We start from the raw sequence: 22823 nt of genomic DNA, 5'->3' as shown, positions 1-22823 counted from the left end.
CTTATCTGAATGCCCTTTCATTTAAGAAGCTTATCACATAGAAAAGTTCCTCCAATAAAAGATCTATTACTTATCCTTCATCTAAGAACCTTATCAAAAGGATAATTTTATTGCCCTACTCATAAACACAGTGTCACAGTTCTGTTTCTTTGGAAGTGCAGTCCAAGAAAGCACACAACATGGCAATATAAGACGTAGAAACCGACCTCTTTGAAACGCATGATAATATATCAAGTTAAACAATAGACAACATGAACATTGTTAGGCATTTCTGCTGCATTGTTAGAGATTTACAGTGGTTACTACAAATTTACACACTACAAGAGGAGAGCATTGCTTTCTAAGTTTGATTTAGCGGGAGCCTTATAGGCTTCCCTGATCTATCTAACTTGCCTGAACCAGAGTAGATTTTGTTCTGCACCTCTGGCCTCTGCTTTGGAGCGCTGCAGGATCGTATTTTTGCCTTTGATGATTCGGTATCCGCCATGTAGTTTGGGTAGTCTGAATAGCCACTGAAGAGACTCCGAGAGCAGTCACTTTTTGAAGGAGTAGGTGCTCCTCTTCTTGAGCTTCCAGGCCTTGATGAGGCGGAGTAGCACTGAGGGCTCTCACCGTAGTTGTGGAACTTGAATGGTAACTTCATGCGGCGAAGAGATTGTTGCTGTGTTTCGATGATGGAGGATTGGCCAGAGATGACACTGAGAAAGCTGAGGCTGTTTCGGTCTGAGGTCAGAGTTGAGCATGAGGAATGGTGTAACTGTGCCTTCCCTGGGTCTACTTCCAGGACCTTGGCATTCTTGTCATCGTCCTTGTATGCATCGACAGATCCATGGCTGTCACAGTAACGTTCCTCCATCCACTCATCCAGCCAGTTCAATCCAGCAGAGTTAATCCGGTCCCGTATGGCTGAGTCTGAAGTAGCTGGCCTTGAGGAAGTCCTCTACAAATGTAAAAGAGCATGATCACATTAAGAGCATGGCACAAGCTTTTTGCAATGGCAGTTAAAATTCATTGAAACCATTATGATAGATAGGGAGCCTAAAGAATAAAGATCTCGATCTTGTGTTCGGCAAACTCAATTGGTTTAAAAAATCAGAAAAAAAGGTCAACCCTGATTTTAGTTTGAAATGGATGAGCATCTTCTAGTTTATTCTAACAATTATGACAGCAAATTGCAACCTGCAAAACTCTGAGCTATTACTTAACTTGGCCTTCTAAATTATTTGAATCTCGAAACAACTTGCATCTTAAAACAGTTAAAACTGACTTCTAACCAAAAAGACTGATTTAATACAGCAGGAACTTATTCAGGATGCAACTGCAGAACTTACAGCATGCCTTCTGGGGAACTTCTTGAAATGGTGCGGCTGCTCCGATCGGAACACACGTTGAGCCCGGGCCCTGGCTTGGACTCGCACCAGGGCCTGCATGCATCGCAGAGCCTCTGCGGCCTGTTTCCTGACAATGTAGCCTCTGACAAGTGCCTGGAGCTTCACAAGTCCCCTCAGTGCCTTCAATGCCCTTCTTGCCTTCACAACACCAACACAAAACAATTCACCAAACACATGATTCATCACAGGAACTAGTAGAAACATGTAAAGTAAATTCCTTTACACAGAAACAAGATCAACAGGAGTTCATTAACTCAGATCTGGTATCAGAGGCAAGACAATTATGAGCCGTACCAACTAAATTGTCATAACTGTGGTGCACGAGATTCATGGGTGTATTCAGTACTCAGTAATGGAGCAGTAACAGCTGCGCTACAAATTGGCAGGCGAAGCAGCAAAACAAGCAAAATGTAAAGAGAGAAATAGAAATAAAAGTAAGAGAGCATTTAATAATCTGGAAGAAGGATAAGGATGTGAAATAATTCCTACTATATCCATATTACTTTCAAGAGAGGAGAAGAGATGGAAACAGGCGGAGTAATGAGAGGGATGAGTCCGGGCTAGGACCTGAGAGATCTCAGATCAAGGCAGGACGAGAGATAGCGACCAAATAGGTGTTTATGGCAAATTTGAGGCGACGTGATCCAATGGAATCACGCAATCTGCTCACTATCTTTGGCCACTTGCTAAAGTGCCTCAATGGGAGACAATTAGGAATTAATTTGGTTCTTCTGAGTTGCGAAGCAAATTTGGAGCTCGAAAATTTCAATTTTTAGGTCTAATTGCTTAAAAAAAATCACCAGCGAATCGAATTAGGGCTGAAATTTGGGAAGATGAGAAGGTTAGACTAACCAGGTAACCACGGAACGCGGCCTGGATCTTGCTCGCCGCCGCTTCCTCCATCTTACCGAAGGCGGAGGCGAGGGATGAAAGCAATGCCGGGGTCGCCATCCCGTTGCTCGTCAGCCGGACGACCGCCGTCGCGGCCTGCGAGGTGGCCACAGCGGCCTCAGCCACCACGGCGGTGGCCACCGCGATGGCGACGCCGCGCGTTCTCTGCTCCTCCTCGTCTTGGGCCGATACAAATGCTCCTCCGTTGAAGCCCTTCCGCTCCTCCGCTCCGGCCGCCGCCGCCTGCCCTGCCCTCCGCTGCTTCTGCTGCGCCTTCTCCCGGAATGGCATCACAAAGTTCCACTGTCGCCGTTTCTCGCTGACCGCCGGCGCATCGAGATCTGGCTTCTTCCCGACGAAGAGGCCACGCAGCCACCTCGTGGCCTTCCCCATTCGCGCGCCGCTCTCCGCTGAATCACGAGACTGCTCACCTTCCGTTATTTAAATATCTAATTAATTACTTGAAAATTTAAAAAAAAAAAAACTAAAAGGAGAGAAAAAGATAGCGGGAAATTAAATCGAAAATAAAGGGGAAAAAAAGCATGCGAGAATAGATTATTTTGAAAAAAAAATCACTTTTTCTTAAAATAAAAAAATAAAAAATATTCTTCAAATATTAGAATGAGCCAAAATTGAATCTTTCACATTTTGAATTGGATCGCCGGTCCGGTTCTATAAATCGGGAATCCATAACGGCTGCACGTGGGCCGAGGAGACGGCCCATTTATCTCTATATAATCCTCCCCTGCGATTATCACGTTGCTGCAAATTTCTAGGGCTCGAACTCACCAAAGGGGAGAGAGATAGACGGGGAAGAAGAGCGTGTCTACTCAAATCGATAATGGCGGAAGATGATTACGATGATGTCGACATGGGGTTTGCCGCTCTCACTCCTTCGTTTTCTTGCTTGTCTGAGTTATTTAGCTCGCCGTCAGTTTTAATCTATGATCTGTCGAACTTAGCTAAGTTCCCACCGATTAATCTGTGTGAGGGACTGTTCCGTTTGATTTCTTGCGATGGGATTGTCTTAGAGTTCCAGTTCACTTTATTGTTGATCTTGTTTTGGATTAAATGGCATACTATATACTCGTAGTACTTAAAGGGAACCTTTTTTTTCCCTCTTGGAAATACAATCACAATGGATTCATGTTCACAGACATAATCCTTTATATTTTGTGAGCTGAAGAGAGAAGATGAGTAAGAACTGAAAGAAAGAAAGAGAGAGAGAGAGAGCGAGAGATTGACCTTTCACGCATGCATATTTAGGATACGTTTATGTTTGCATGGCGAGCATGTTGATAATTTGTTAGTTTTTGGCTAATTCGAGCTGTCTATGGATTGTTTAAGTTGATAGAACTGAATCTGCGCCTAAATGTAGTATTATCATCCCATTGGTGTTAGGAAAGAACCTTTATATACTATTTTTCTTGCCACACTGCCGCATGTTCATGTGGTGTGTGTTACAGGTATTATCTCGAGCCTAATACTTGAATCCACTTGATTGATAGATTATTTATTTTTAACGTCCTTCTAGATACTATGGTAAAATCAATTAGGCAACCACTTTTCCAAAAAGCTCGAGCTTTTAAGCAAGGTTCAATTCTCTCTTTTCAATTTTATACCTAACACGCTTCAAGCATTAATGGATTTTATCCTAATAACTTTTGATTCCTTTAGTCTCTTATTCTCTTTTGAGGAGTCACCCTTAAAGCATTGTTTCAATCTCCAAGAATGTTAGGCTTTGTATTTTTAAGGTACGTAACATGAAATTTTGGCACGTAATCCACATAGTGAAATTTAGTCCGTTGCATATTTTCCACTTGTTTGGTTAAATTTAATTACTTGAGAAGATTCGCCAGTGAGAGATGATTTCTACTGAACAGTTCACGCCTCCTGGCCCCAGGACTACAAGAAAAATGGTTGAAAATTCCTTGTGCAATTCATATAAATTTCATATTTCAATCTGCTTTAAGCACCGTCCTATAACTGTTTTCAGTGTATATAGTTTACTCTCCAATGTATTTAAGAAAGCTTTTGCTTTGTTATTTTCGAACCCACTATTTGTATATATATGTTTATCATCTTCATGTGATGAGTTAATATGTATTTGCAGTTATGAAGATGAGCCACCGGAACCAGAAATTGAGGTATGCATTGGGTATTCATTTACAATTTATGTGCTCATAGTTTTTGCCTAAAGATAAATTGGATAAGCATTTCATTCATAAAGGAGGGGATGGAGGAGGATCAGGAAAATAACAACGAAGACGTCCCAGATGATGTTGTTGGTGATGCTGAAGAAAAACAGCAAGAAATAGTTGAACGGCCTAGAAAAACATCGAAGTTCATGACAAAGTATGAGCGTGCTAGAATCCTTGGTACACGGGCTTTGCAAATTAGGTTTGGAACTTCAGTCTTGAACATTTAGTAATCTTTCATAGTAATATCTTCCAACTTCTTTTTGACTTGTTTAACTCACTGAACAGCATGAATGCTCCAGTGATGGTTGAGTTAGAGGGTGAGACTGATCCTTTGGAGGTATGGTTCTTCACGAAATATTATTTCGAGTTTGATGAATTCACAAACTATTTTTTTCTTTTGCTTTCCATCCTCGTATTGTATCAAAATTGTGTTTTTTTTAGCTTTTAGGATTAGTTTCGAAATGTAAACACTCTCACTCATTTAAGCTTATAAATGCATAAAAGTAAGACTTTAACATGGTATGGTATCAAAGTAAGCCCTCTACCTCTAACAATGTCGACAAAAATGTGAGAGTATGAAATGAAAATTAGGGAATGAAACTTCATCCATCTGTCTAATATCACCAAATTTGAATTCTAAAAAATATGCCTAATATTAGGAGGTTTCTCATCAGAATACCATTTAGAATTGGATTGAACTCCTTGAGCTTTAACAGAAATCTTTGTTTCCACTTTCTTGATGTTTTGTGCTGCTGTTTTTCCTATGTGACTTCAGATTGCGATGAAGGAACTTCGTGAGCGCAAGATACCGTTCACCATTCGACGATATTTACCGGATGGGAGGTACTCTTACTTATTTTGTGTTATCTTCACTAAAATTTTCTTTTAAGGACGAACTCCAAACCCTAATCGAATTCAACATAAATGCTCATCTGACTCGTTTTGGCACGTCACTGCAGCTACGAAGATTGGGGAGTCGACGAACTGATCGTGGAGGATTCCTGGAAGCGACAAGTTGGCGGTGATTAAGCCAATGACTTAGAAACCCTAAGACTTGTCTAAGTTGGGATTAGATCAGTTCTGGTGGAAGTATTAACATAGTGATGTGATGTCAGTCTTTCTAGCACTTTGTTTTGTATGATTGCAACGTCAGAGGTTGTTGACTTGTGGTGTATGTTTAGTTTAAAATATCTTAATTCTTGAAAATATAGTTAATTTTGACTAGAGATTGACTCTTCGAAACATGTGGAAGGGCAGGTATTGATTTTCAGTTCTTGGAAAATTAATATATTGTGGAGTGAAAAATAGGTATTTAAATTTAATGAAATAATTTTTTTATTTTAAAGTATACGAATATGAATTCAAAATATCATGGATTGGATTCGAATTAGATTTCAAAAACATTATCAAACAATTCAAATTTGATAATTTTTCGAGTCGGCTAAGAAAAGCAGCGAACATGTTGGATTCTTTTTCACCTTGTCGGCATTTTGGATGGAAATAAGAAAATTATAATCGGAAATAGTAATAATCCGTGAAATTACAATTATATCCATCGTGGAAACCATAATTGTCGGAATAAGCAGGGAATTGAGTTGCTAATCAGGTCACGTGCCTGCTTATTGTGAAGCTTTGTTCCGGTCGTTAATGAAGATCGTAGATGTTGGTGTCGGCGGCGTAGCAGCCCAAGATCCTCACGAACTCGGCGGTTTGCGATATCTCGTCGATGGCCTCCTTCGCCTTGGGGTTCTCCGGCGAGCCCTCGAAGTCAACGTACAGGACATGGGGGAACGCCCTGAGCATCCCCTTCCTCCTCACGTCCAGGATGAACACCGGTGACTTGTCCTCCTTCGACGCCGAGTTGAGCACCTCCAGCTTCGTCAGGTTGATGCTCCGACGGGAGAAGGCAGAGAGCACCTTCAGGAGCACCGACATGGAGCCGCCCCGGTGCGCCACCACCGTCGAGGTCTTCAAAGACGCCGCCGCCTTTGGGCGCATGGCGGCGGCGAGGGACGTGGGCGAGGCCAGGAGGAGGAACCGCGTCACGTTCCAGGAATCGTCCTGGAGGCCGTCGGCGAGGACGTCGAGGCCGTAGAGGAGCGCGGCGCGCGGGGAGGCGATGGCGGCGGTGTCGAGGAGGCGGTTGGAGCGGAGCATCTCGACGGCACCGGCGGTGTCCTCGACGGGCTCGCGGAGGTGGAGGCCGAGCTGGGCGAGGGCGCGGCTGCAGTGAGCGAGCGCGAGAGGGTGGCTGATCACGCGGCGGAGCTCGGCGGGGCTGACGCCGGGCATGGCGAGGAGGCAGTAGTTGACGAAGAGGCTAATCTCCTGGACCACACGGAGGTCGTGGCGGAGGAGGAACTCGTAATTGCGCAGGCCGGCGCCGTCCATGGTGCTCTCCACGGGGAGGATCGCGCGGTCGGCGAGGCCGCGCTCGACGGAGGAGATCGCGTCCGCGAAGGCGCGGCAGGGGAGGGTCTCGCAGCCCGGGAGGGCGGTCTTGGCGGCAAACTCGGAGTAGGCGCCGGGGGCGCCTTGGAAGGCGACCCGCAGGCCGGCGGACTCAAATCCGTTGATCCGAGCGCGATCATCGACCTTGGGGACGACACCTCCGTTGATGGCGTTGACGGCGGCGCAGGCGATCGAATACGACGTAAGTCGACGGAAAGGCGAAACCTTGACGGCGCCGGAGTACGGATAGAGGCGGACTCGATCAACAGAGATAAAATCGGCGGCGGAAGTGGAAGAGAAAGCGGGGCGGATCGAGGGAGCCGACGCCATGGTTGCCGATCGAGAAGATTTAGGAATCGAGAATTAGGGATTTGGATTAGGGAACTGAAGGACAAGGGAAAGAAGGACTTGAAGAAACGTCGTCGACTCCAAATGAGGAAATTAATATGGATTTGTTCGCTGTATCTTATAAAAAATATATATTGAAAAGTCCTTAAAAAAATTCTATAGTACTTTTGTCTATTAAATTAATCTAATAATATTTTTTAAAATTTTAATTAAAATTATTTCAATGTCGATAAAAATTACTAAGTGATTAAAATTGTCGAGCAAAAATTTATATATATATATATATATATATATATAAAATATGGATTTGTTCGCTGTATCTTATAAAAAATATATATAGAAAAGTCCTTAAAAAATTCTATAGTACTTTTCTCTATTAAATTAATCTAATAATATTTTTAAAATTTTTAATTAAAATTATTTCAATGTCGATAAAAATTACTAAGTGATTAAAATTGTCGAGCAAAAATTTATATATATATATATATATATCCCTTTCATTGGTATCATTAAAATAAAACTTTTTTAAAATTATTATCCAAAAGCCACCTCATCCCATCTTTGAACATTCTTATTTTTCAAAATTACTCTTATTTTTACACTATTGTCCGCTGCTACACGATCATAATAGTTATAGAATTATAATAGTTACGATGTCATAACTTAGCTGTTATATAATTACACAAATTCTAATTTTATAATTATTATAATTGTATAATCTTATATGTATTATAATATAATATTATCTAATATTAATAAAAAATAAATTGTCTATATCGTAGATCATAGCAATGATGATTTACAATTACTATAATATAATATTATCAAAGATAAAATACACATATTATAATAGTTTACTATTGTAATATAGTGTTATTGATATTGATCCGGCTTAATTAATATTATAATATAATACTGATTAGAAATCAAGTATCTTAATATTAGAGTAGTTATGAATTATAGTTGCTACAATATAATCTTATTTAGTATTAATTAGAATTGAAATGTATGGTAATGTTAAAATATAAAAAGATAGTTTCATTAAAAAAAAAAAAATGTAATGACATGAGATGGGCGGTCAAAATGACGGTCAATAAAAACAAAGGACGTTTTTTTTTACCGTTCTAATATAAAAGAAATCTCTTTAAATTGTTGCCAAAATTATTTGGGATAAAATTACTTTAAAATTGTTTATATAAATATCAATCAAAATTGTTTTAATAATTCAAATTATTAAACACTAATTAAAATTGTTTAAACTTGATTGAAATAGTGAGCAGTTTGGACTAAAATTATATAATTTTTTAAAATACTTTTTAAGATTTTAAAATTATAAAAATCACCTAGAAATATCCCAATTCAATTAAATTATACATTCATTAGGTGATTATTTGGATACTAACTTAACATTGTCAATAAGTAGCAGCATGATGATTGATGATTTGATCGATTATAAGCTGATTATATGATTTATCTCTCTTTACATAATCTAATGATTAATAACTTGTTTTGAGAGATGGCTTAAGTGAGTATAATTATATTTTGCTAGAATGTTTGATTTAAGTTATCATGTATAACCTTGGTTATGTGATTATCAAATAATCACATAACCAAAGTTATGAGAATAAAACATAACAAAATATTGTTTGATTCAACCTAAGTAATGTAATAAAAATTTATTTATTTGAAGATTTTAATAAATAACCTAGTTTAATATTTCACTATATTATCCTTACCTATAAAATCAACCATATATTATTATTATTAATTTTTAAACTCTATGTTTTTTTAGTTTTCCTTTTTCACGTTTTTCTTTATTTTTATATGTTTTTTAATTTTTTTATTTCTTTCTGTTTTATTTTTAAAAAAATCAAGTTTTTTAAAAAAATTTTAAAGGTTTTTATTCTTTTTACTTTTTTTTTAATGTTTTTTAAAATATTTTTTTAAAATTTTTTATGTTTTTTATAATTTTTTTAAAATATATTTTCTTCTTTAGATTTTTCTTTTTTAACACAGTTTTCTCTTATTCGAGGATATTTTCGGTAAAAAAATTTCGTTAACCCCGGAATCAAGAAAAACCTTAGTTTTTCGATTCCGGATTACATACCCCTTTTGCTGATGTGTCGGACATGGAACATTACTCGGGAATCATCGATTACCTAAACCAAACAAGATTTTCGTTGATAACCTTGGATAAATAATCAAGATTATCAAAAATAACCCTGAATTAAACGTACCCTTAGAATATAACCGAGTAGTACCTAAATACTAGAAGTGCATCAATGGATAAAATTTGAGTCACGATTGTAGCAATAACCCTTTCACTTAAGGGTCTTTTAATATCTAATTTATCTCTCTTCGTAACCGAATACGAGGGAAGTTTAAGCGTTATCCTGGTTTTTTCATCAATTATTATTGATGTTACTCCCTCACATGACTTATTAATTTATTCAATCAATTATATTATTCTAAGTCATAAAATATTTGGTTAATCCAATTCCAACAACTACGTTTGAAAAAACGAGGAAGATTCATTTTAAATTATTTTCACTTTTGCATTATCAATCAATATAAACAAACTTGTATGATAAAGTAATCTAAGTTAAGGTAAACCGAGTTAAAATAAATTGAATTGTTGAAATAATTGTTTAAGTTTGATTTAATTTTTTTATAAATTTTATTTTGATTTAAATTTAATTTGTTTAAATATTATTGAGTTTTTAATTAAGTTTATTTAATTATTTGAAAGTTTTATATTATTAAATTTATTTGATTGCTGAGAGAATTTGTTATTATAAATTTATTTATTTTTATAAGTTCTTTATCTATTTAAATAATAATGAATATAGTTTATAAATTTTATTGATGCACACTGTTTATTTTTATTTGTAAATATTAATGAGTTGAAATAAATTATTTAATTTTGTTCATTTAGATACAGATTCAGAGGGCATTGGGTAGAATACCATTAATTGAAGTAGTAAAATGAAATTTATTAGCAAATTCATGAATCCACCCCAATGCCTGCCGACCGGAAGCAACGGCCGAGTACGTGACGAAAAACCCGGTCGACCTTTTACTGCCCTTAAAATATGGGCCAGACTAATTACGATGTAACTGACAAATCGGCCCATTATGAAGCCTGTTAAGCTTATTCGGCCACGAGGTTCAATTGCACTACAAATTCCAAGTATGTTGAGTGCTCTGAACCCTAATCGTCCTCCCGCTGCAGCAGCGCATCTCCCCGCCATTCTCCTCAGTCGCTGGGCGCTCCGTCGCCGGTCTCTTCCGGGGTCGTCTCCGCCGCCTCTCCGACGAGCCTGCTCAAGCTGGTATTTCTCGTGAATTGGAGCTGTGGACTCTCGCACTTCTCTTGTATTCGTCTCTCTCTGCCCCAAAACTGCGGTACTTGCTTCATAACCTTTCTTTTTTTGTCTAACAGCCTCAGCAGCTTCCATGCTTCTCTTTGTCTTTTGGCAAACTCTGCATTAAGCAACGCGTGTAGCTTTCTATCGTTAAATTATGCTTGTTCTTACTGGTTAGGCTGGCATCTGCTTGGAACAATTACCTTGATTTGATGTTGGCATTGACTATTTAGTTCTATTAGCACCACCACATTCTGTGCTTTTTTTGTATAGTTTTTTCAGTCCTGGCAGCGACGATCATTTTAATATACTTTTTCATATTGCCCAAATCATATCCATCACTTTTAACTGTTGAATTCTCCTGGAGTGGGTTGTGAATGTTCTCTCCTACTTGATTCTTAAGAAAGTTAAACATCATAAATACTTAATACATCTCTAAACAATTCTTAGCTGTTTGACTTCATATTTGACTTAATGTAGCTATTGAAGTAGAAATTACTAGGTTCTCTATATGATTTTCAACTTGGCTGGTGCTTGACACCAGAAATATAAAGCTCAAACATTACCAAACTCAATCATGCATAATTTCAAAATTATGTAAAATTACATTGAAAATTAACTTTATTTGGTTTAGACTCGAACAGTGCTTTTTTATGATTGTTGTGCGTAAGCTTGTGAGTAGGAAAATCAGCACTAATTAGGTTCCTCTCCACGACTGGTAGAAGTGATATTTGTGCTTTTGACCAAATATATGTCTCCATTTTCTGCCTTATTCCTTTTAAATTGTTAATTATCATAATACCTTTTATCAGCTGCTGTTGACTGAGCAACCGTTTGGGTCAGTACAAGCAAGTACTGCAACCAACTCCTTTTTATTGTACAACACTTGCCATGCCTTCTGCCAAGGAGCTTGTTGATGGCGTTAAAATGAAGAAGTCAGACAAGAAACGGAAGAAGAGACCAGATCCCAACCAAGAGGAGGCCAACACCATAAATGACGAAGATAGTGGGCCGCCATTGGAAGAACTAAATGTAGAAGGGAACCATGATATGTCCCCTGATGGCAAGCAGGAAACACATGGGGATAATAATGGAGATGAAGTTGCAGAAGGTGTGGAGGGGATTCCTTCAACTAAGAAGGTTAAAAAGAGCCATGGGATCTTGACCACTGAGCCTTTCTCTAGGCTCCCCCTTTCTGAGCACACGATGAAGGCTATCCAAGAGATGGGTTTTGAACACATGACACAGGTCATCTAACATTTATTTTCCTTCTATTATGTAGCTAGCTATCTTTTTTATTATGTTTTTTTTGTTGTGCTAATGATTTTTTTTTTTCCTTCTAAATTTTTAGTTTTAGAACTGTTTTGTGTTTACCATATCTCATATTGTGATGGCAGATTCAATCCAGATCTATCCCACCTCTCTTAGCTGGAAAGGAGGTGATGGGTGCAGCAAGAACTGGTTCAGGAAAAACTCTTGCTTTCTTGATTCCTGCAGTTGAAATGCTGCATAACATTCATTTTATGCCTCGGAATGGGACCGGGGTGATCATTATCTGTCCAACTAGGGAGCTTGCAATTCAAGTAAGATTGTCGTTATTATTGATTCTGTAATTTGTTTTCTCAAATGTCTTGATTTTCAATTTCAGTTATGTATATGACTGTCGAAAAAAATTATGGATGTTTGTTTTATAGAGAAAGGCAACATTAGTCTTTTAAAATTTTGTTGCAACAAACAATATTATTGGAATAGACTTTTTTTGTGTATGTTGTTGAGTTGATTGGCCTTTAAAAAACCCTTGGCTAACTTATGCTTCGTGTGGCAGACGCATGCTGTTGCGAAGGATCTTTTGCAGCACCATTCTCAAAGCCTTGGCTTGGTTATAGGTGGAGCTGGGAGAAGAGGAGAAGCTGAGCACCTTGCTAAGGGAGTAAATTTGTTGGTGGCTACACCTGGAAGACTTTTGGATCACCTTCAAAACACAAAAGGGTTTATCTACAAAAGTTTAATGGTAAATGGTTTATTTTTGTAAAGCATTTGATCCCATGCGTCTGTATTATTAGCTTATTCTTTTTTTCAGTGTTTTGGTTCCTGGTCATTTATGTTTTGATAAATTATGCAATTATATGGAATGATAACAGAAAAAGTAGCGAGGAACTGATTTAAACAATACCTTAACCGTTGACTATTGGATTGAGGAATTGTTCTTTCTTTTAGCACACAGAACTCTGGTATTGCATTTTTAGGCAGCAGAGTTTTTTGAAAATCTCATTTATCATTGTTCTATTGAAATTTGTTTTTGGAAATTGAATGTAACTAAGCACAACACAGCATGCTAGCCATATTGAGAAAGATACTAGAATGGCAAAGTGGAGGTGACTGGATGTAGTTTGAAGTGGTTGCATACTGAAATTGTATATCTTTCCATTGAATGCCCTCAGTACTCATTGAGTTCCTTTTATTAAATGATCTGTTGTTTCTTTTCTTTTTTGCTTTAATGAGCTCTACTTATGTTCTCCAACTAGTTGTGTGTTTCCTCTTATCGCATATCCATGCTAATGATTATTTGCTAGCATGTTTAATCCTAACCACGAGATCAATAATTATTTTCATATGCTCCTTTGTTTGACATTGAGATACTAATTTTGGGTGTTGGTGCACCAAATGTAGTTTCTTATAATCGATGAAGCCGACCGAATATTGGAGGCTAACTTTGAGGAAGACATGAAGCAAATATTTAAGCGGCTGCCAAAGGTATGCTATTTAGTTTCCTTCGGTTTATAGTTATTACAGGAGTGTTACAAAGTCGGCATCATGTTTTATAATTATCACATTCACTCCCTAATACGCAGACAAGGCAAACTGCTCTATTTACAGCTACCCAAACTAAGCAGGTTTTCATTTCTTTCTAACTACTATTCATAATCATTTTGGTTTTCAAAAATTTTCTTTAACTTATAAAAAAAAATTGCAGGTTGAGGATTTTGCGAACTTGTCATTTAAGGAAAAACCTGTATATGTAGGTGTTGATGATGGAAGGTCGAAGGTAACCTCCAGATTTATTTTATCATTGTTTTTACTCGGTTGTTTCGTCAATAGCAAGGTTGACACGAATTCATCTTTCTCAGGTGACCGTCGAAGGGTTGCAGCAGGGCTATTGTGTCGTGCCTAGCAATAAAAGGTTTCTGGTCTTGTATGCTTTTCTTAAGAGGAACTTTTCGAAGAAGATAATGGTCTTCTTCTCCTCGTGCAATTCGGTCAAGTACCATTCTGAGCTTCTCAGATACATTCATGTTGATTGTCTCGATATCCATGGAAAGCAGAAGCAGCAGAAACGAACTAGCACATTCTTTGAGTTCTGCAAAGCCGAAAAGGGTATACTGCTCTGCACTGATGTTGCTGCTCGTGGACTTGATATTCCTGCTGTGGTAAGTTAAACTTTGCTTTTATATTCATGCATTGTCTAATCTTAATGCCACATCTTGTTGATTGGCCATAGGACTGGATTGTGCAATATGATCCTCCCGATGAACCAAAGGTGCGAGTTTAACCAAATGGCACGGTACCCTACTCGTCTTCCCATGTGGAACATATCGTTTAGCATTTCTCGATTCACATTCATTTTCAGGAGTACATTCACAGAGTCGGTCGTACAGCCCGAGGGGAAGGAAGTAAGGGAAATGCTTTGCTTTTCCTACTGCCCGAAGAGTTGCAATTTCTAATCTATCTGAAGGTACATTTCCCTGCATAAACATTTTCCTATTCTTCTACGATAGTGTGGTAATCAATTCGATATCGACTCTGATAGGAAGCAAAGGTTCCTGTCAAAGAGTACGAGTTCAATGAAAAGAAGGTGCCGAACCTGCAATCTCATCTGGTAACAGTCTTAAGCGAACATGTTAATGTATGCGTAGTATATATATGTGATCGTAAATTGAACTTTTCGAATGGGTTTAGGAGAAAATAGTTGGAGAAAACTACTTTTTGCACCAATCAGCTAAGGATGCATATAGGACATACATCTTGGCCTACAATTCACATTCTATGAAGAATGTTTTCAATGTACACCAACTTAATCTCAAGGTATCGCGCGCAACTTAAATATTTTGGTATTTTTTTTAAAAGAATAAATGTCTCATGTTTGAGTTGCTTAACAGGATGTAGCTGCTTCATTCTGCTTTACCTCGCCTCCAAAGGTGAACCTGGATTTGGAAAGCAGTGCTTCCAAGTTCAGGAAGAAGATGCGCCGAACTGATGGCAATCGACACGGGATCAGCTCGAGTAATCCTTATGGAAGGCAGTCAGGCGACGACGCTAGACAATTCGTGCGGCACTAGAGCACCCTATAACTCAAGTAGCCGATATAGGATGAGATTTTGAGCTTTTGCTAATTCGAAGTTTGTAGCTTTGTATTTAACAAAATATGCATATTTGCAAAAGAACAATTAGAATTTTTGTTGTGGGAAAAGTAATTTAATTTCTTCATTCGGATGTTTTTAAAGAATGATATCTAGGGTTTGGACATTGTCAAAATAACTTGTGGGAGAGATTATTGGATCTATTAAAATCTACATGTATCTCGAATTAATACTTCGAATTGATTTGAAAACAAATTTAATTAAATATGAGACATTGAAATAAAAAAAGAATACTTGAAAATATTTTTTGAGGTTTCCACGTGCAGACATTTCGACACCCTCGCTTGATTCGCAATCTAATTGCCGATCGACAGATTTTGTTTTAGATTTCCGACACCGACATAGATCTTGTCGATACGCACAGATCTTGTTGTCGACGCTCGAGACGCACACGAGCGGACGAAAAGAGCGCACGGGAACCTGGAAGTGTAACTCAGCGTTCCCCTTTTTATCGTCAGATAAATAATAGAATATTATTATTATCATCAATAATCCAAAAACACAATTAATTCCTTGTCTAACAGTCAAGGTCCTAATTTTTCATCTTAGGAAATTTATGTGGTACACAGTAGTCGAGAATTGAACTGAGGGGACGTTTGATTTAGGAGAATAAGAATAAAGAATGAGAATAAGAATCATTGATTATCATTGTTAATGTTTGGATTATAGAAATAAGAATACAAATAAGGGAATAAATCTTTGAAATTGGGTAATAACTCATTCCCATAAATCTCCTCTTCAATTAGTCATTATCCTATTTTCATCAATCAAAATATTCCCTTATTTCAAAAATACCCTTGACCTAAAACTAAAATTTTCTCCCTTAATATCAAAATATATTTATTTATTTTTTCTTTCATATCACTTCTCTCTCCTTATCCTCTCTCATCATATTTTCTCTCTCATCATTTTATCACACACTTTCTCTATCCTTAATCTCTCCTATCACACTTTCTTTCTCTCTCATCATACTTTCTCTCTCCTCGATCTATTCCATCGCACTCTCTTCCTTCTTTTTTTTCTCATCATACTTTCTCTCTCCTCAATCTCTCCCATCACACCCTCTTTTCTCTTTTTTTTTTCTCATCACACTTTCACTCTCATCACATTTTCTCTCTCCTCGATCTCTCTTGTCACACTCCCTTCTTTTTTTTCCTCAACACACTTTCTCTCTCATCATACTTTCTCTCTCACAATACTTTCTCTCTTCTCAATCTCTCTCATCACACTCTCTCTCCTCATTTTTCCTCATTACATTTTCTCTCTCTTCATCCTCTCTCATCATACTTTCTCTCGTCATGCTCTCTCCTATCACACTCTCTTTTCTCATTTTCTCTCATCACACTTTCTCTCTCTTCATTCTTTCTCATCATACTTTCTCTCTCATAATTCTCTTTCATCATATTTTTCTCTCACATTCATCTTTCTCTTATATCTATTTCTTTCTCTTATTTTCCTTCAAGGGTAAAAAAGAAAATTTTGATTTATTTCGATAGAAAATATGTAACTAACCAAACATTGCTTTTAAGAGTGATATCCATGCTCATACCCATTCTCATTCCACTATACAATGATTCTCATTCCGATATCTATTCCTAGGAAAGAATCAAACGCCCCCTGAATATTTAAGAACTGCCCGAGCGTCTCTACTATTATTAATCTTATCTAAAAAAAATATTTATTTTGTACAATAATAATAAATAATTTTGATCTTAATGACTTTGTATCGAATCTCATGGCTCTTATCTCAAATGGAGCTCGAAGTCCAGATAAAAGCTTGAAGTCCATATAAAAGTAGGACTAAAAAGAGCTAAGTCAAAGTCAAACCGAGTCAATTTTGTGATGTTTAATAATCTCACCAAATCAAGTTAAACTTAAAATGAATTAAGGGGGTATTTGATTGATGGATTTGAGAATCAGGAAATAGAATGATAGTAAAAGATAATGTTTGGATTATATATTTAGGAATGACAATTTGGGAATGATTTCTAAATTTATGGAAATCAATCAAACCCATATAATTATGTGAATTTTATTTCTATTCTCATTCTCATTCTACTTTACTATCAAATTCATACCCATAGTCATTCTCATCATTTAACCAAACGCTAACAAGTCTCAATCTTGACTTGATTTATTTTGTTTTCTCTGTTTTTTATGAGTTTGACCATAGTTCAAGCTTAATTTAAATTTGCTATCGAACACTCAATTCAAATTTATTTAATTATTTTATATTTTTACATTTTAAACTTATTTGATTAATTATTGAGATTGATAATATAAATTTATTTATTCATTTTAATTTTTTAAATATTTATTTAACACATTGATAAGAATTTTATTGATGAATATGATTAATATGCTCATGAATATTAACAAACTGAATACATATATGTTCAAATTTATTTATATAATTGATCTGTAATTGATCTAGTGTATATTGAATGAAAAAAAATAAACTATTATCATGAACACTAAATTTGTTTATAAATATTCAATTTATTTTTAATAATAAATTTCTTCACTAGTGAGAAAGAGATACGAAAGTGGATTGATGAGGAGAAGTAACATAGGTGGAAAAGAGACGGCCTACCCTTGAGTAGTTAGGCAGAGAAGGCAACAAGAAATTGCATGATGGTGAAGGAGCAAAAGGAGATCATTCATAATAAGTGGAAAGCCATGGTACACATTATAGGAGGGTAAATTGATAATATAAATATTTAATAATTAATATATTTTTTAATTATATATATATATATATATATATATATATATATACCCTTGGATTTTGAAGGCTATACCTATACCTTCTTCTCCATTCAAGATCCCATCCTAAAGGGGTAACCTTCTAAGTTGGGTTCCTATATTGACATCCATGGTTAACCTCTCAAAAATATCCTTGTGACCCAGTGCTATTATAGTAACTACTGATAGCTATTACAATCTATTATAGAAGTTACCTAATAGCTGTTATAATGTGTTTAAAGTGAGTTTAAGATTAAGGATTTAGAGTTTACGCTACATATAAACTAACGAGTAGCTATTACAATATGTAGAAGCTAATAGTAGGTGCTACAATATATTTAGGATGAATTTAGGATTTGAACTTTAGAATTGTAACAACTACATAATAGCTTTTACAACTATTTGAAAGTGATTTTGATTAAATTTAAATAATTTGATCAAGTAGGTAAATAATATTTTGATATAATAGTGTTCATAGACTCTAAATCCTAAGTCTTAAATTCTAAACTCACCTTAAGCATATTGTAGCAACTATCAAGTAATTTTTGCATGTTGTAGTAGCTATTTGGTAACTTTTACACAGTGTAAACCCTAAATTCATCTTAAACATGTTATAGCAACTACTCATAGATTTTACATGTTATAACAACTATTTGGCAGTATCTACATATTGTGATAGTTATTCGATAACTTTTACATATTGTAACAGCTATCAATAATTACTACAATAATGTTGGATCAAAAGATATTTTCAAAATTAAATTATTGAAGAGACATCCTTTTATTTATTTATTTATTTTTATAAAGAGGCATTCATTTGATGTTTTGTACCATTTGGAGTGTCTTTTGATTTTTATCCATATATATATATAATTGAAATCTGTTAAAGTTTTTTTGCTCCTCATTTTTTGTATTCTTTTTTAATGAAAGAAAAAGGATGCATGATTTGGTCGGCCATCAATTCATGGTGATATGTAAAACCTCTCATGTGATGTTGGGATTTATGAATGAAAACTTGTTTCGTGATCTAAAAATACTTGTCAACGTTTGCAACCTTACCCTTGTCTTATTCCATCTAGCATTAGTCATAATCACCTTTTATGTCCATATAAAATCATATAAATCTACTTAATTTTAAACTTATTTCGATTCGATATAACAATCTATTCGATCCGTCCATCTCATTCAGCTCATCTAACTCATAATTGAATCCACTAACCAACTCGTCTAACTTGGTTAATCGAATTTATCGTACCATGATTTAACCCAAGTTAATGGCACTAAAATGAATGATTAAAATCAAATATAATCCAATACTCACATGATTAAAAGGATGCATGTTAATATTATAACAGTTGAAAACAATGATAATTAATTTGAAATAGAAAAAAAACAACAGTAAAAATTATAATACACAAATAATTTTTTTTTAAAAAAACAGAACTTAAATCGAAGAAGACAAACCCATCAATGTCGATGAAGGTTCTCCAAACAAAGCCACACGAGGCTGAGCTGCTATTATTTCACTTCACTTGTCTCGTACCACCTTTATTTCAAAGAATTAAGGGCAAAAATCAAAGAAGCCCTATTTTTTTTAACAGTAAGACTGACGTCCTTTTAATTTTTATCATAGGCGCCCGTTGTCTTCGAAAATAACAAACTGCCCTCAAATAAGCTGTTCCATATTATTATTTTTTACCATACATATTAAATCGATCCATCAATTGTATAAATATGATAAATTCACTTTATAATAATTATAACGGTAATTCTTGTTGGCCAGAATCTGACCAGCTAGAATCAATACATGCTCCAATTAGAATGCATGTATGTACATGCATGTATTTAATGTACACATATGATATTACTAAAATACTCATGTGTACACTTGCATGTATTGATTCTAGCTGGCCAGATTCTGGCCATTTAGTATTACCCTAATTATAAAACCATAATTATTACCATAGTTATAGCAGGTAACAAAGTAACTATTAAACTGAAACGGTTATAACTACAGTAACAATTAAGAAACCATAGCTATAACGGTTATAAATATGGTAATAATTAAAAAAAGAGTAAATCTTGCTAGCCAGAATCTGGCCAGCTAGAAATCTCTATCTTCCAATTAAAATGCATGCATGGACATGCATATAATTAATGTGGTCATATGAAATTACTAAAATACCCATGCATATGCATGCATGCATATATTCTAGCTGGCCAGATTCTGACCATTTAGTAATACTCTTAAAAAAATCATAGTTATTACAATATGAGGACCGCCGTCATTTTATATAGGGATTAGTGAGAAGCACTTTTAATTAAAAAAAATAATAAAAGATGGATGCAACATTAAGAATTTCAATAACAAAAGCGTTTTTGAATTTTGCCCAACTATTAACGACAATTTGACTGCTAATTACTCTTCCGAGAATGTTTTAACAGCTGAGGGAAAGGAAAGTCTAGAATTATTGTTAAAATAATGCTCTTTATTGTTAGTAATAAGTGGAGGATTTAGATGATAATTTAATTCAAAGTAATACAATAAATATTGATAATAAAAGAATTTTAAAAATATTTTTTAGAAAATAAATAAATGTTATCTCGATTCAGTGGAGTAAATAAACTCAAAGTGTTGGGGAGAAGCTCGGCCATTAATAAATGCCGTCGAACAAGACGAAGCCCACCCAGCTTTCGCCCATGGCGTGAAGCAATCGAATCGCCGACGAAGCTCCTCCTCCTCCTCCTCGTGCGGGCCCTCCTCCGCCCCCTCAATTCGATCGATGACGACGCCGATGGTGGCGCCGAAGCCGCTCATGCTCAAGGAGTACCTGGAGCTCGACCACGACGACGACGACGGCCTCGTGCTCGGCGGCGGCGGCGTTGTCACCGTCCGTAGCCTCCTCGACGGCGAACTTCGCAAGAAGACGGCCGGGAGAAGTACCGCCGTCCAAGACGCGGCGACGGCCAACGGGAATGCGCTCGGTAAATTCTCTGCCGTCATCGAGGCCGTCAAAAGGCGCTGCCTGCAGGCGGCGCGCTCGGAGCGCACCGCCTTCTCGGTGCTCTCCTGGAAGAGGAAGAAACAGAGGCCGGAGGCGGAGCAGAAATCCGCCACAGTCGAAGACGCCACGTGGGCGAACCCCGTCCGGTGGCAGCCCCTCCGATTCGTGTCGCCGGTCGACTCCTCCCCTGTCCTCGCCTACGACCCAGCCACCGCCTCCGGCGAAGCCAAGAAAGAATACTCGTCATCCCTCTCATCGTCGTCGCAGCCATCAGAAAACGAAGAAGAAGAAGCCACCATCGCCAGCACCACCGCCACCCCCTCGCCGGCGACGGTGAGTAACGAAACTCACATCACTCCACTTACAAAACTTCACATCACCCCTTAAAATTCGCTAATTTTGCACCATCGGCCCCACATTTGACAAACAGTGCTCCCTCCATTATTTAGGGGCCCCAAAGCCACAATTAGGTGCGCTGCTTTCCAGCGCTTTAATACCATAAAATCGTCGACGGGCCTCTCCAAATCCACCCTAATGAATCCTATAACCATCATTAGAGGCTTCCAAACGGAAAACCAACAAACACTGCTACACATAACTAAGCGCGTAATTAGTAATTAATCGAGAGGCCCGGCGGAAAGTTTAGGATAGGGATTGATGTAATGTAAAGTTAATATTCCATTAATTATGATGAATAGTACTCTCTTATCTTTTTCTGGGCCTGTCCGCAGAAAGAGTGGGGACCGGGGCATGCGTGCACGGCTTTTGGTCTCGTCATTTTTTACTCCCACGGACTGGACCGGACTTGTGGTCCAATCGGGCTCGACCCGGTTTGACTCAATTTCATTATCTAATTTATTCAGCTCTTCTTCTTATTGTTAAACAGGAATTCGACGGAAAGGTTGGACCGGGTCCAGTTTTGATAGTGAAGGAGGATGAAGAGGAAGAGGAGTTCTATAGAAGCCTCGACTCCATTGAAAGTAAGGCTACGATTGGTTTTAAAATATTTTTTTAAAAAAAATGAAATAATGAACTATTTAAGTGGGGAAAAAAATAATTGATGAGATTTGAAAGGTGTGAAGCCGTACCTTGTTGTATTGTATCGACACCGCAAGAACAATTTCTTTGGATTCTTTGATTGAGTAGGGCCCGCGCTATTAAATCACGTCAATTTCTTCCTCTATATCTTGTTGGCCTGCTACAGCACAAGAAAATATATTTTGAGAAAATATCATATTTTGATGTGTGACTGGCAGGTGAATTGGGCGATTTTGAGAAGTTTAGGGGGCAAAATGAGATTTGTGTTATTTTTTTATGGTTTGTTATGATGACGCTGTGCTACCGTGTGGTGTAGGGACGACGGAGCAATTGCTCCACCGGATCCGACGGTTCGAAATGCTTGCGGAGCTGGACCACGCGGCGGAGTGCTGCTCCCGGTCGTCGGACGGAGAATACGAGGAGGAGGAGGAGGAGGAGGAGGAGGAGCGGGCGTGGGAGCTGCTTGGCCGGCTGAAGGCCAACCCGCCGCCTCGCGGTGGGGAGAAGCTTCTGCTGGACTTCTTCATCCAAGGCGGCAAAGCGGGCGGCGGCGGCGTCGTCATCTCATTGAGGCAGCGACCGCGGCAGGGTGCAACGACGACGACGGAGATGCTCTGCTCCGACAGGCGGTGGATCGACGGGCGGCTGCGCGGGGAGGCGGAGCAGCACAGCGGCCACGGGGAGGCAGCCACGCTGAGGGAGATGGAGAAGGACGGACGCTGGAGATGCTTCCACGAGGAGGAGGAGGAGCTGGGCCTGCAGGTCGGAGACGAGATGCTTCAGTCGTTGGTGGAAGAACTAGTGAAAGAATTAGCATAACAATTGCAATAAAGACGATGATTAAGAATTTCTTTTTGCTCTTTTCATTCTTTGATTCACAGATGGGGATTGTATAGTCGATTCTGCTGGTTCATCAATCAAGAACAATTTCTGCTAATGCCAAGCAAATAGTAGATACACTGGGGGAAAA

General features: G+C 37.6%; 5 protein-coding genes and 1 long non-coding RNA gene across 8 annotated transcripts; 3 read left to right on the top strand and 3 right to left on the bottom strand.

Moving 5' to 3' along the window:
• Positions 1–214: 214 nt before the first annotated feature.
• Positions 215–2693, bottom strand: LOC122049200 (protein IQ-DOMAIN 22-like). Its single transcript, XM_042610623.1, has 3 exons — positions 2244–2693; positions 1332–1529; positions 215–940 (listed from the first exon to the last, which is right to left on the bottom strand). Exons 1-3 carry the CDS (start codon positions 2673–2675, stop codon positions 341–343), a joined length of 1230 nt encoding a protein of 409 aa, XP_042466557.1. The 5' UTR covers positions 2676–2693; the 3' UTR covers positions 215–340.
• A 317-nt stretch (positions 2694–3010) lies between these two features.
• LOC122045936 (DNA-directed RNA polymerases II, IV and V subunit 6A-like) lies at positions 3011–5707 on the top strand. The gene is made up of 6 exons (XM_042606371.1): positions 3011–3158; positions 4396–4429; positions 4513–4682; positions 4769–4820; positions 5259–5326; positions 5443–5707. Exons 1-6 carry the CDS (start codon positions 3124–3126, stop codon positions 5510–5512), a joined length of 429 nt encoding a protein of 142 aa, XP_042462305.1. The 5' UTR covers positions 3011–3123; the 3' UTR covers positions 5513–5707.
• Positions 5708–5962: 255 nt separating this feature from the next.
• Positions 5963–7376, bottom strand: LOC122045935 (arogenate dehydratase/prephenate dehydratase 6, chloroplastic-like). Its single transcript, XM_042606370.1, has one exon. The coding sequence runs from the start codon at positions 7262–7264 to the stop codon at positions 6128–6130; it is 1137 nt and encodes a 378-aa protein (XP_042462304.1). The 5' UTR covers positions 7265–7376; the 3' UTR covers positions 5963–6127.
• Positions 7377–10482: 3106 nt separating this feature from the next.
• Positions 10483–15214, top strand: LOC122045933 (DEAD-box ATP-dependent RNA helicase 27-like). 3 transcript variants are annotated; one of them, XM_042606369.1, is made up of 14 exons: positions 10483–10687; positions 11460–11895; positions 12045–12230; positions 12473–12658; positions 13318–13401; positions 13500–13541; positions 13622–13693; positions 13776–13828; positions 13971–14075; positions 14147–14185; positions 14290–14380; positions 14456–14524; positions 14605–14730; positions 14805–15214. In XM_042606369.1, exons 2-14 carry the CDS (start codon positions 11539–11541, stop codon positions 14982–14984), a joined length of 1590 nt encoding a protein of 529 aa, XP_042462303.1. In that variant the 5' UTR covers positions 10483–10687; positions 11460–11538; the 3' UTR covers positions 14985–15214. The 3 variants fall into 3 exon arrangements, with proteins under 3 accessions (XP_042462303.1, XP_042462302.1, XP_042462301.1); XM_042606368.1 differs by having other exon boundaries at positions 14147–14209; XM_042606367.1 differs by having other exon boundaries at positions 13776–14075; positions 14276–14380.
• Positions 15215–20060: 4846 nt separating this feature from the next.
• On the top strand, positions 20061–22790 carry LOC122045931. Its single transcript, XM_042606366.1, has 3 exons — positions 20061–21148; positions 21702–21795; positions 22170–22790. The coding sequence occupies exons 1-3, from the start codon at positions 20594–20596 to the stop codon at positions 22670–22672; spliced, it is 1152 nt and encodes a 383-aa protein (XP_042462300.1). The 5' UTR covers positions 20061–20593; the 3' UTR covers positions 22673–22790.
• LOC122045932 lies at positions 20424–22286 on the bottom strand. The gene is made up of 2 exons (XR_006130150.1): positions 22158–22286; positions 20424–22010 (listed from the first exon to the last, which is right to left on the bottom strand). It is a non-coding gene; the product is annotated as an uncharacterized LOC122045932 (long non-coding RNA).
• Positions 22791–22823: the final 33 nt, after the last annotated feature.

Source organism: Zingiber officinale, chromosome 2B (assembly GCF_018446385.1).
Source record: "Zingiber officinale cultivar Zhangliang chromosome 2B, Zo_v1.1, whole genome shotgun sequence".
Lineage (NCBI taxonomy): Eukaryota > Viridiplantae > Streptophyta > Magnoliopsida > Zingiberales > Zingiberaceae > Zingiber > Zingiber officinale.
This window is presented reverse-complemented; position numbering and strand designations above follow the sequence as displayed.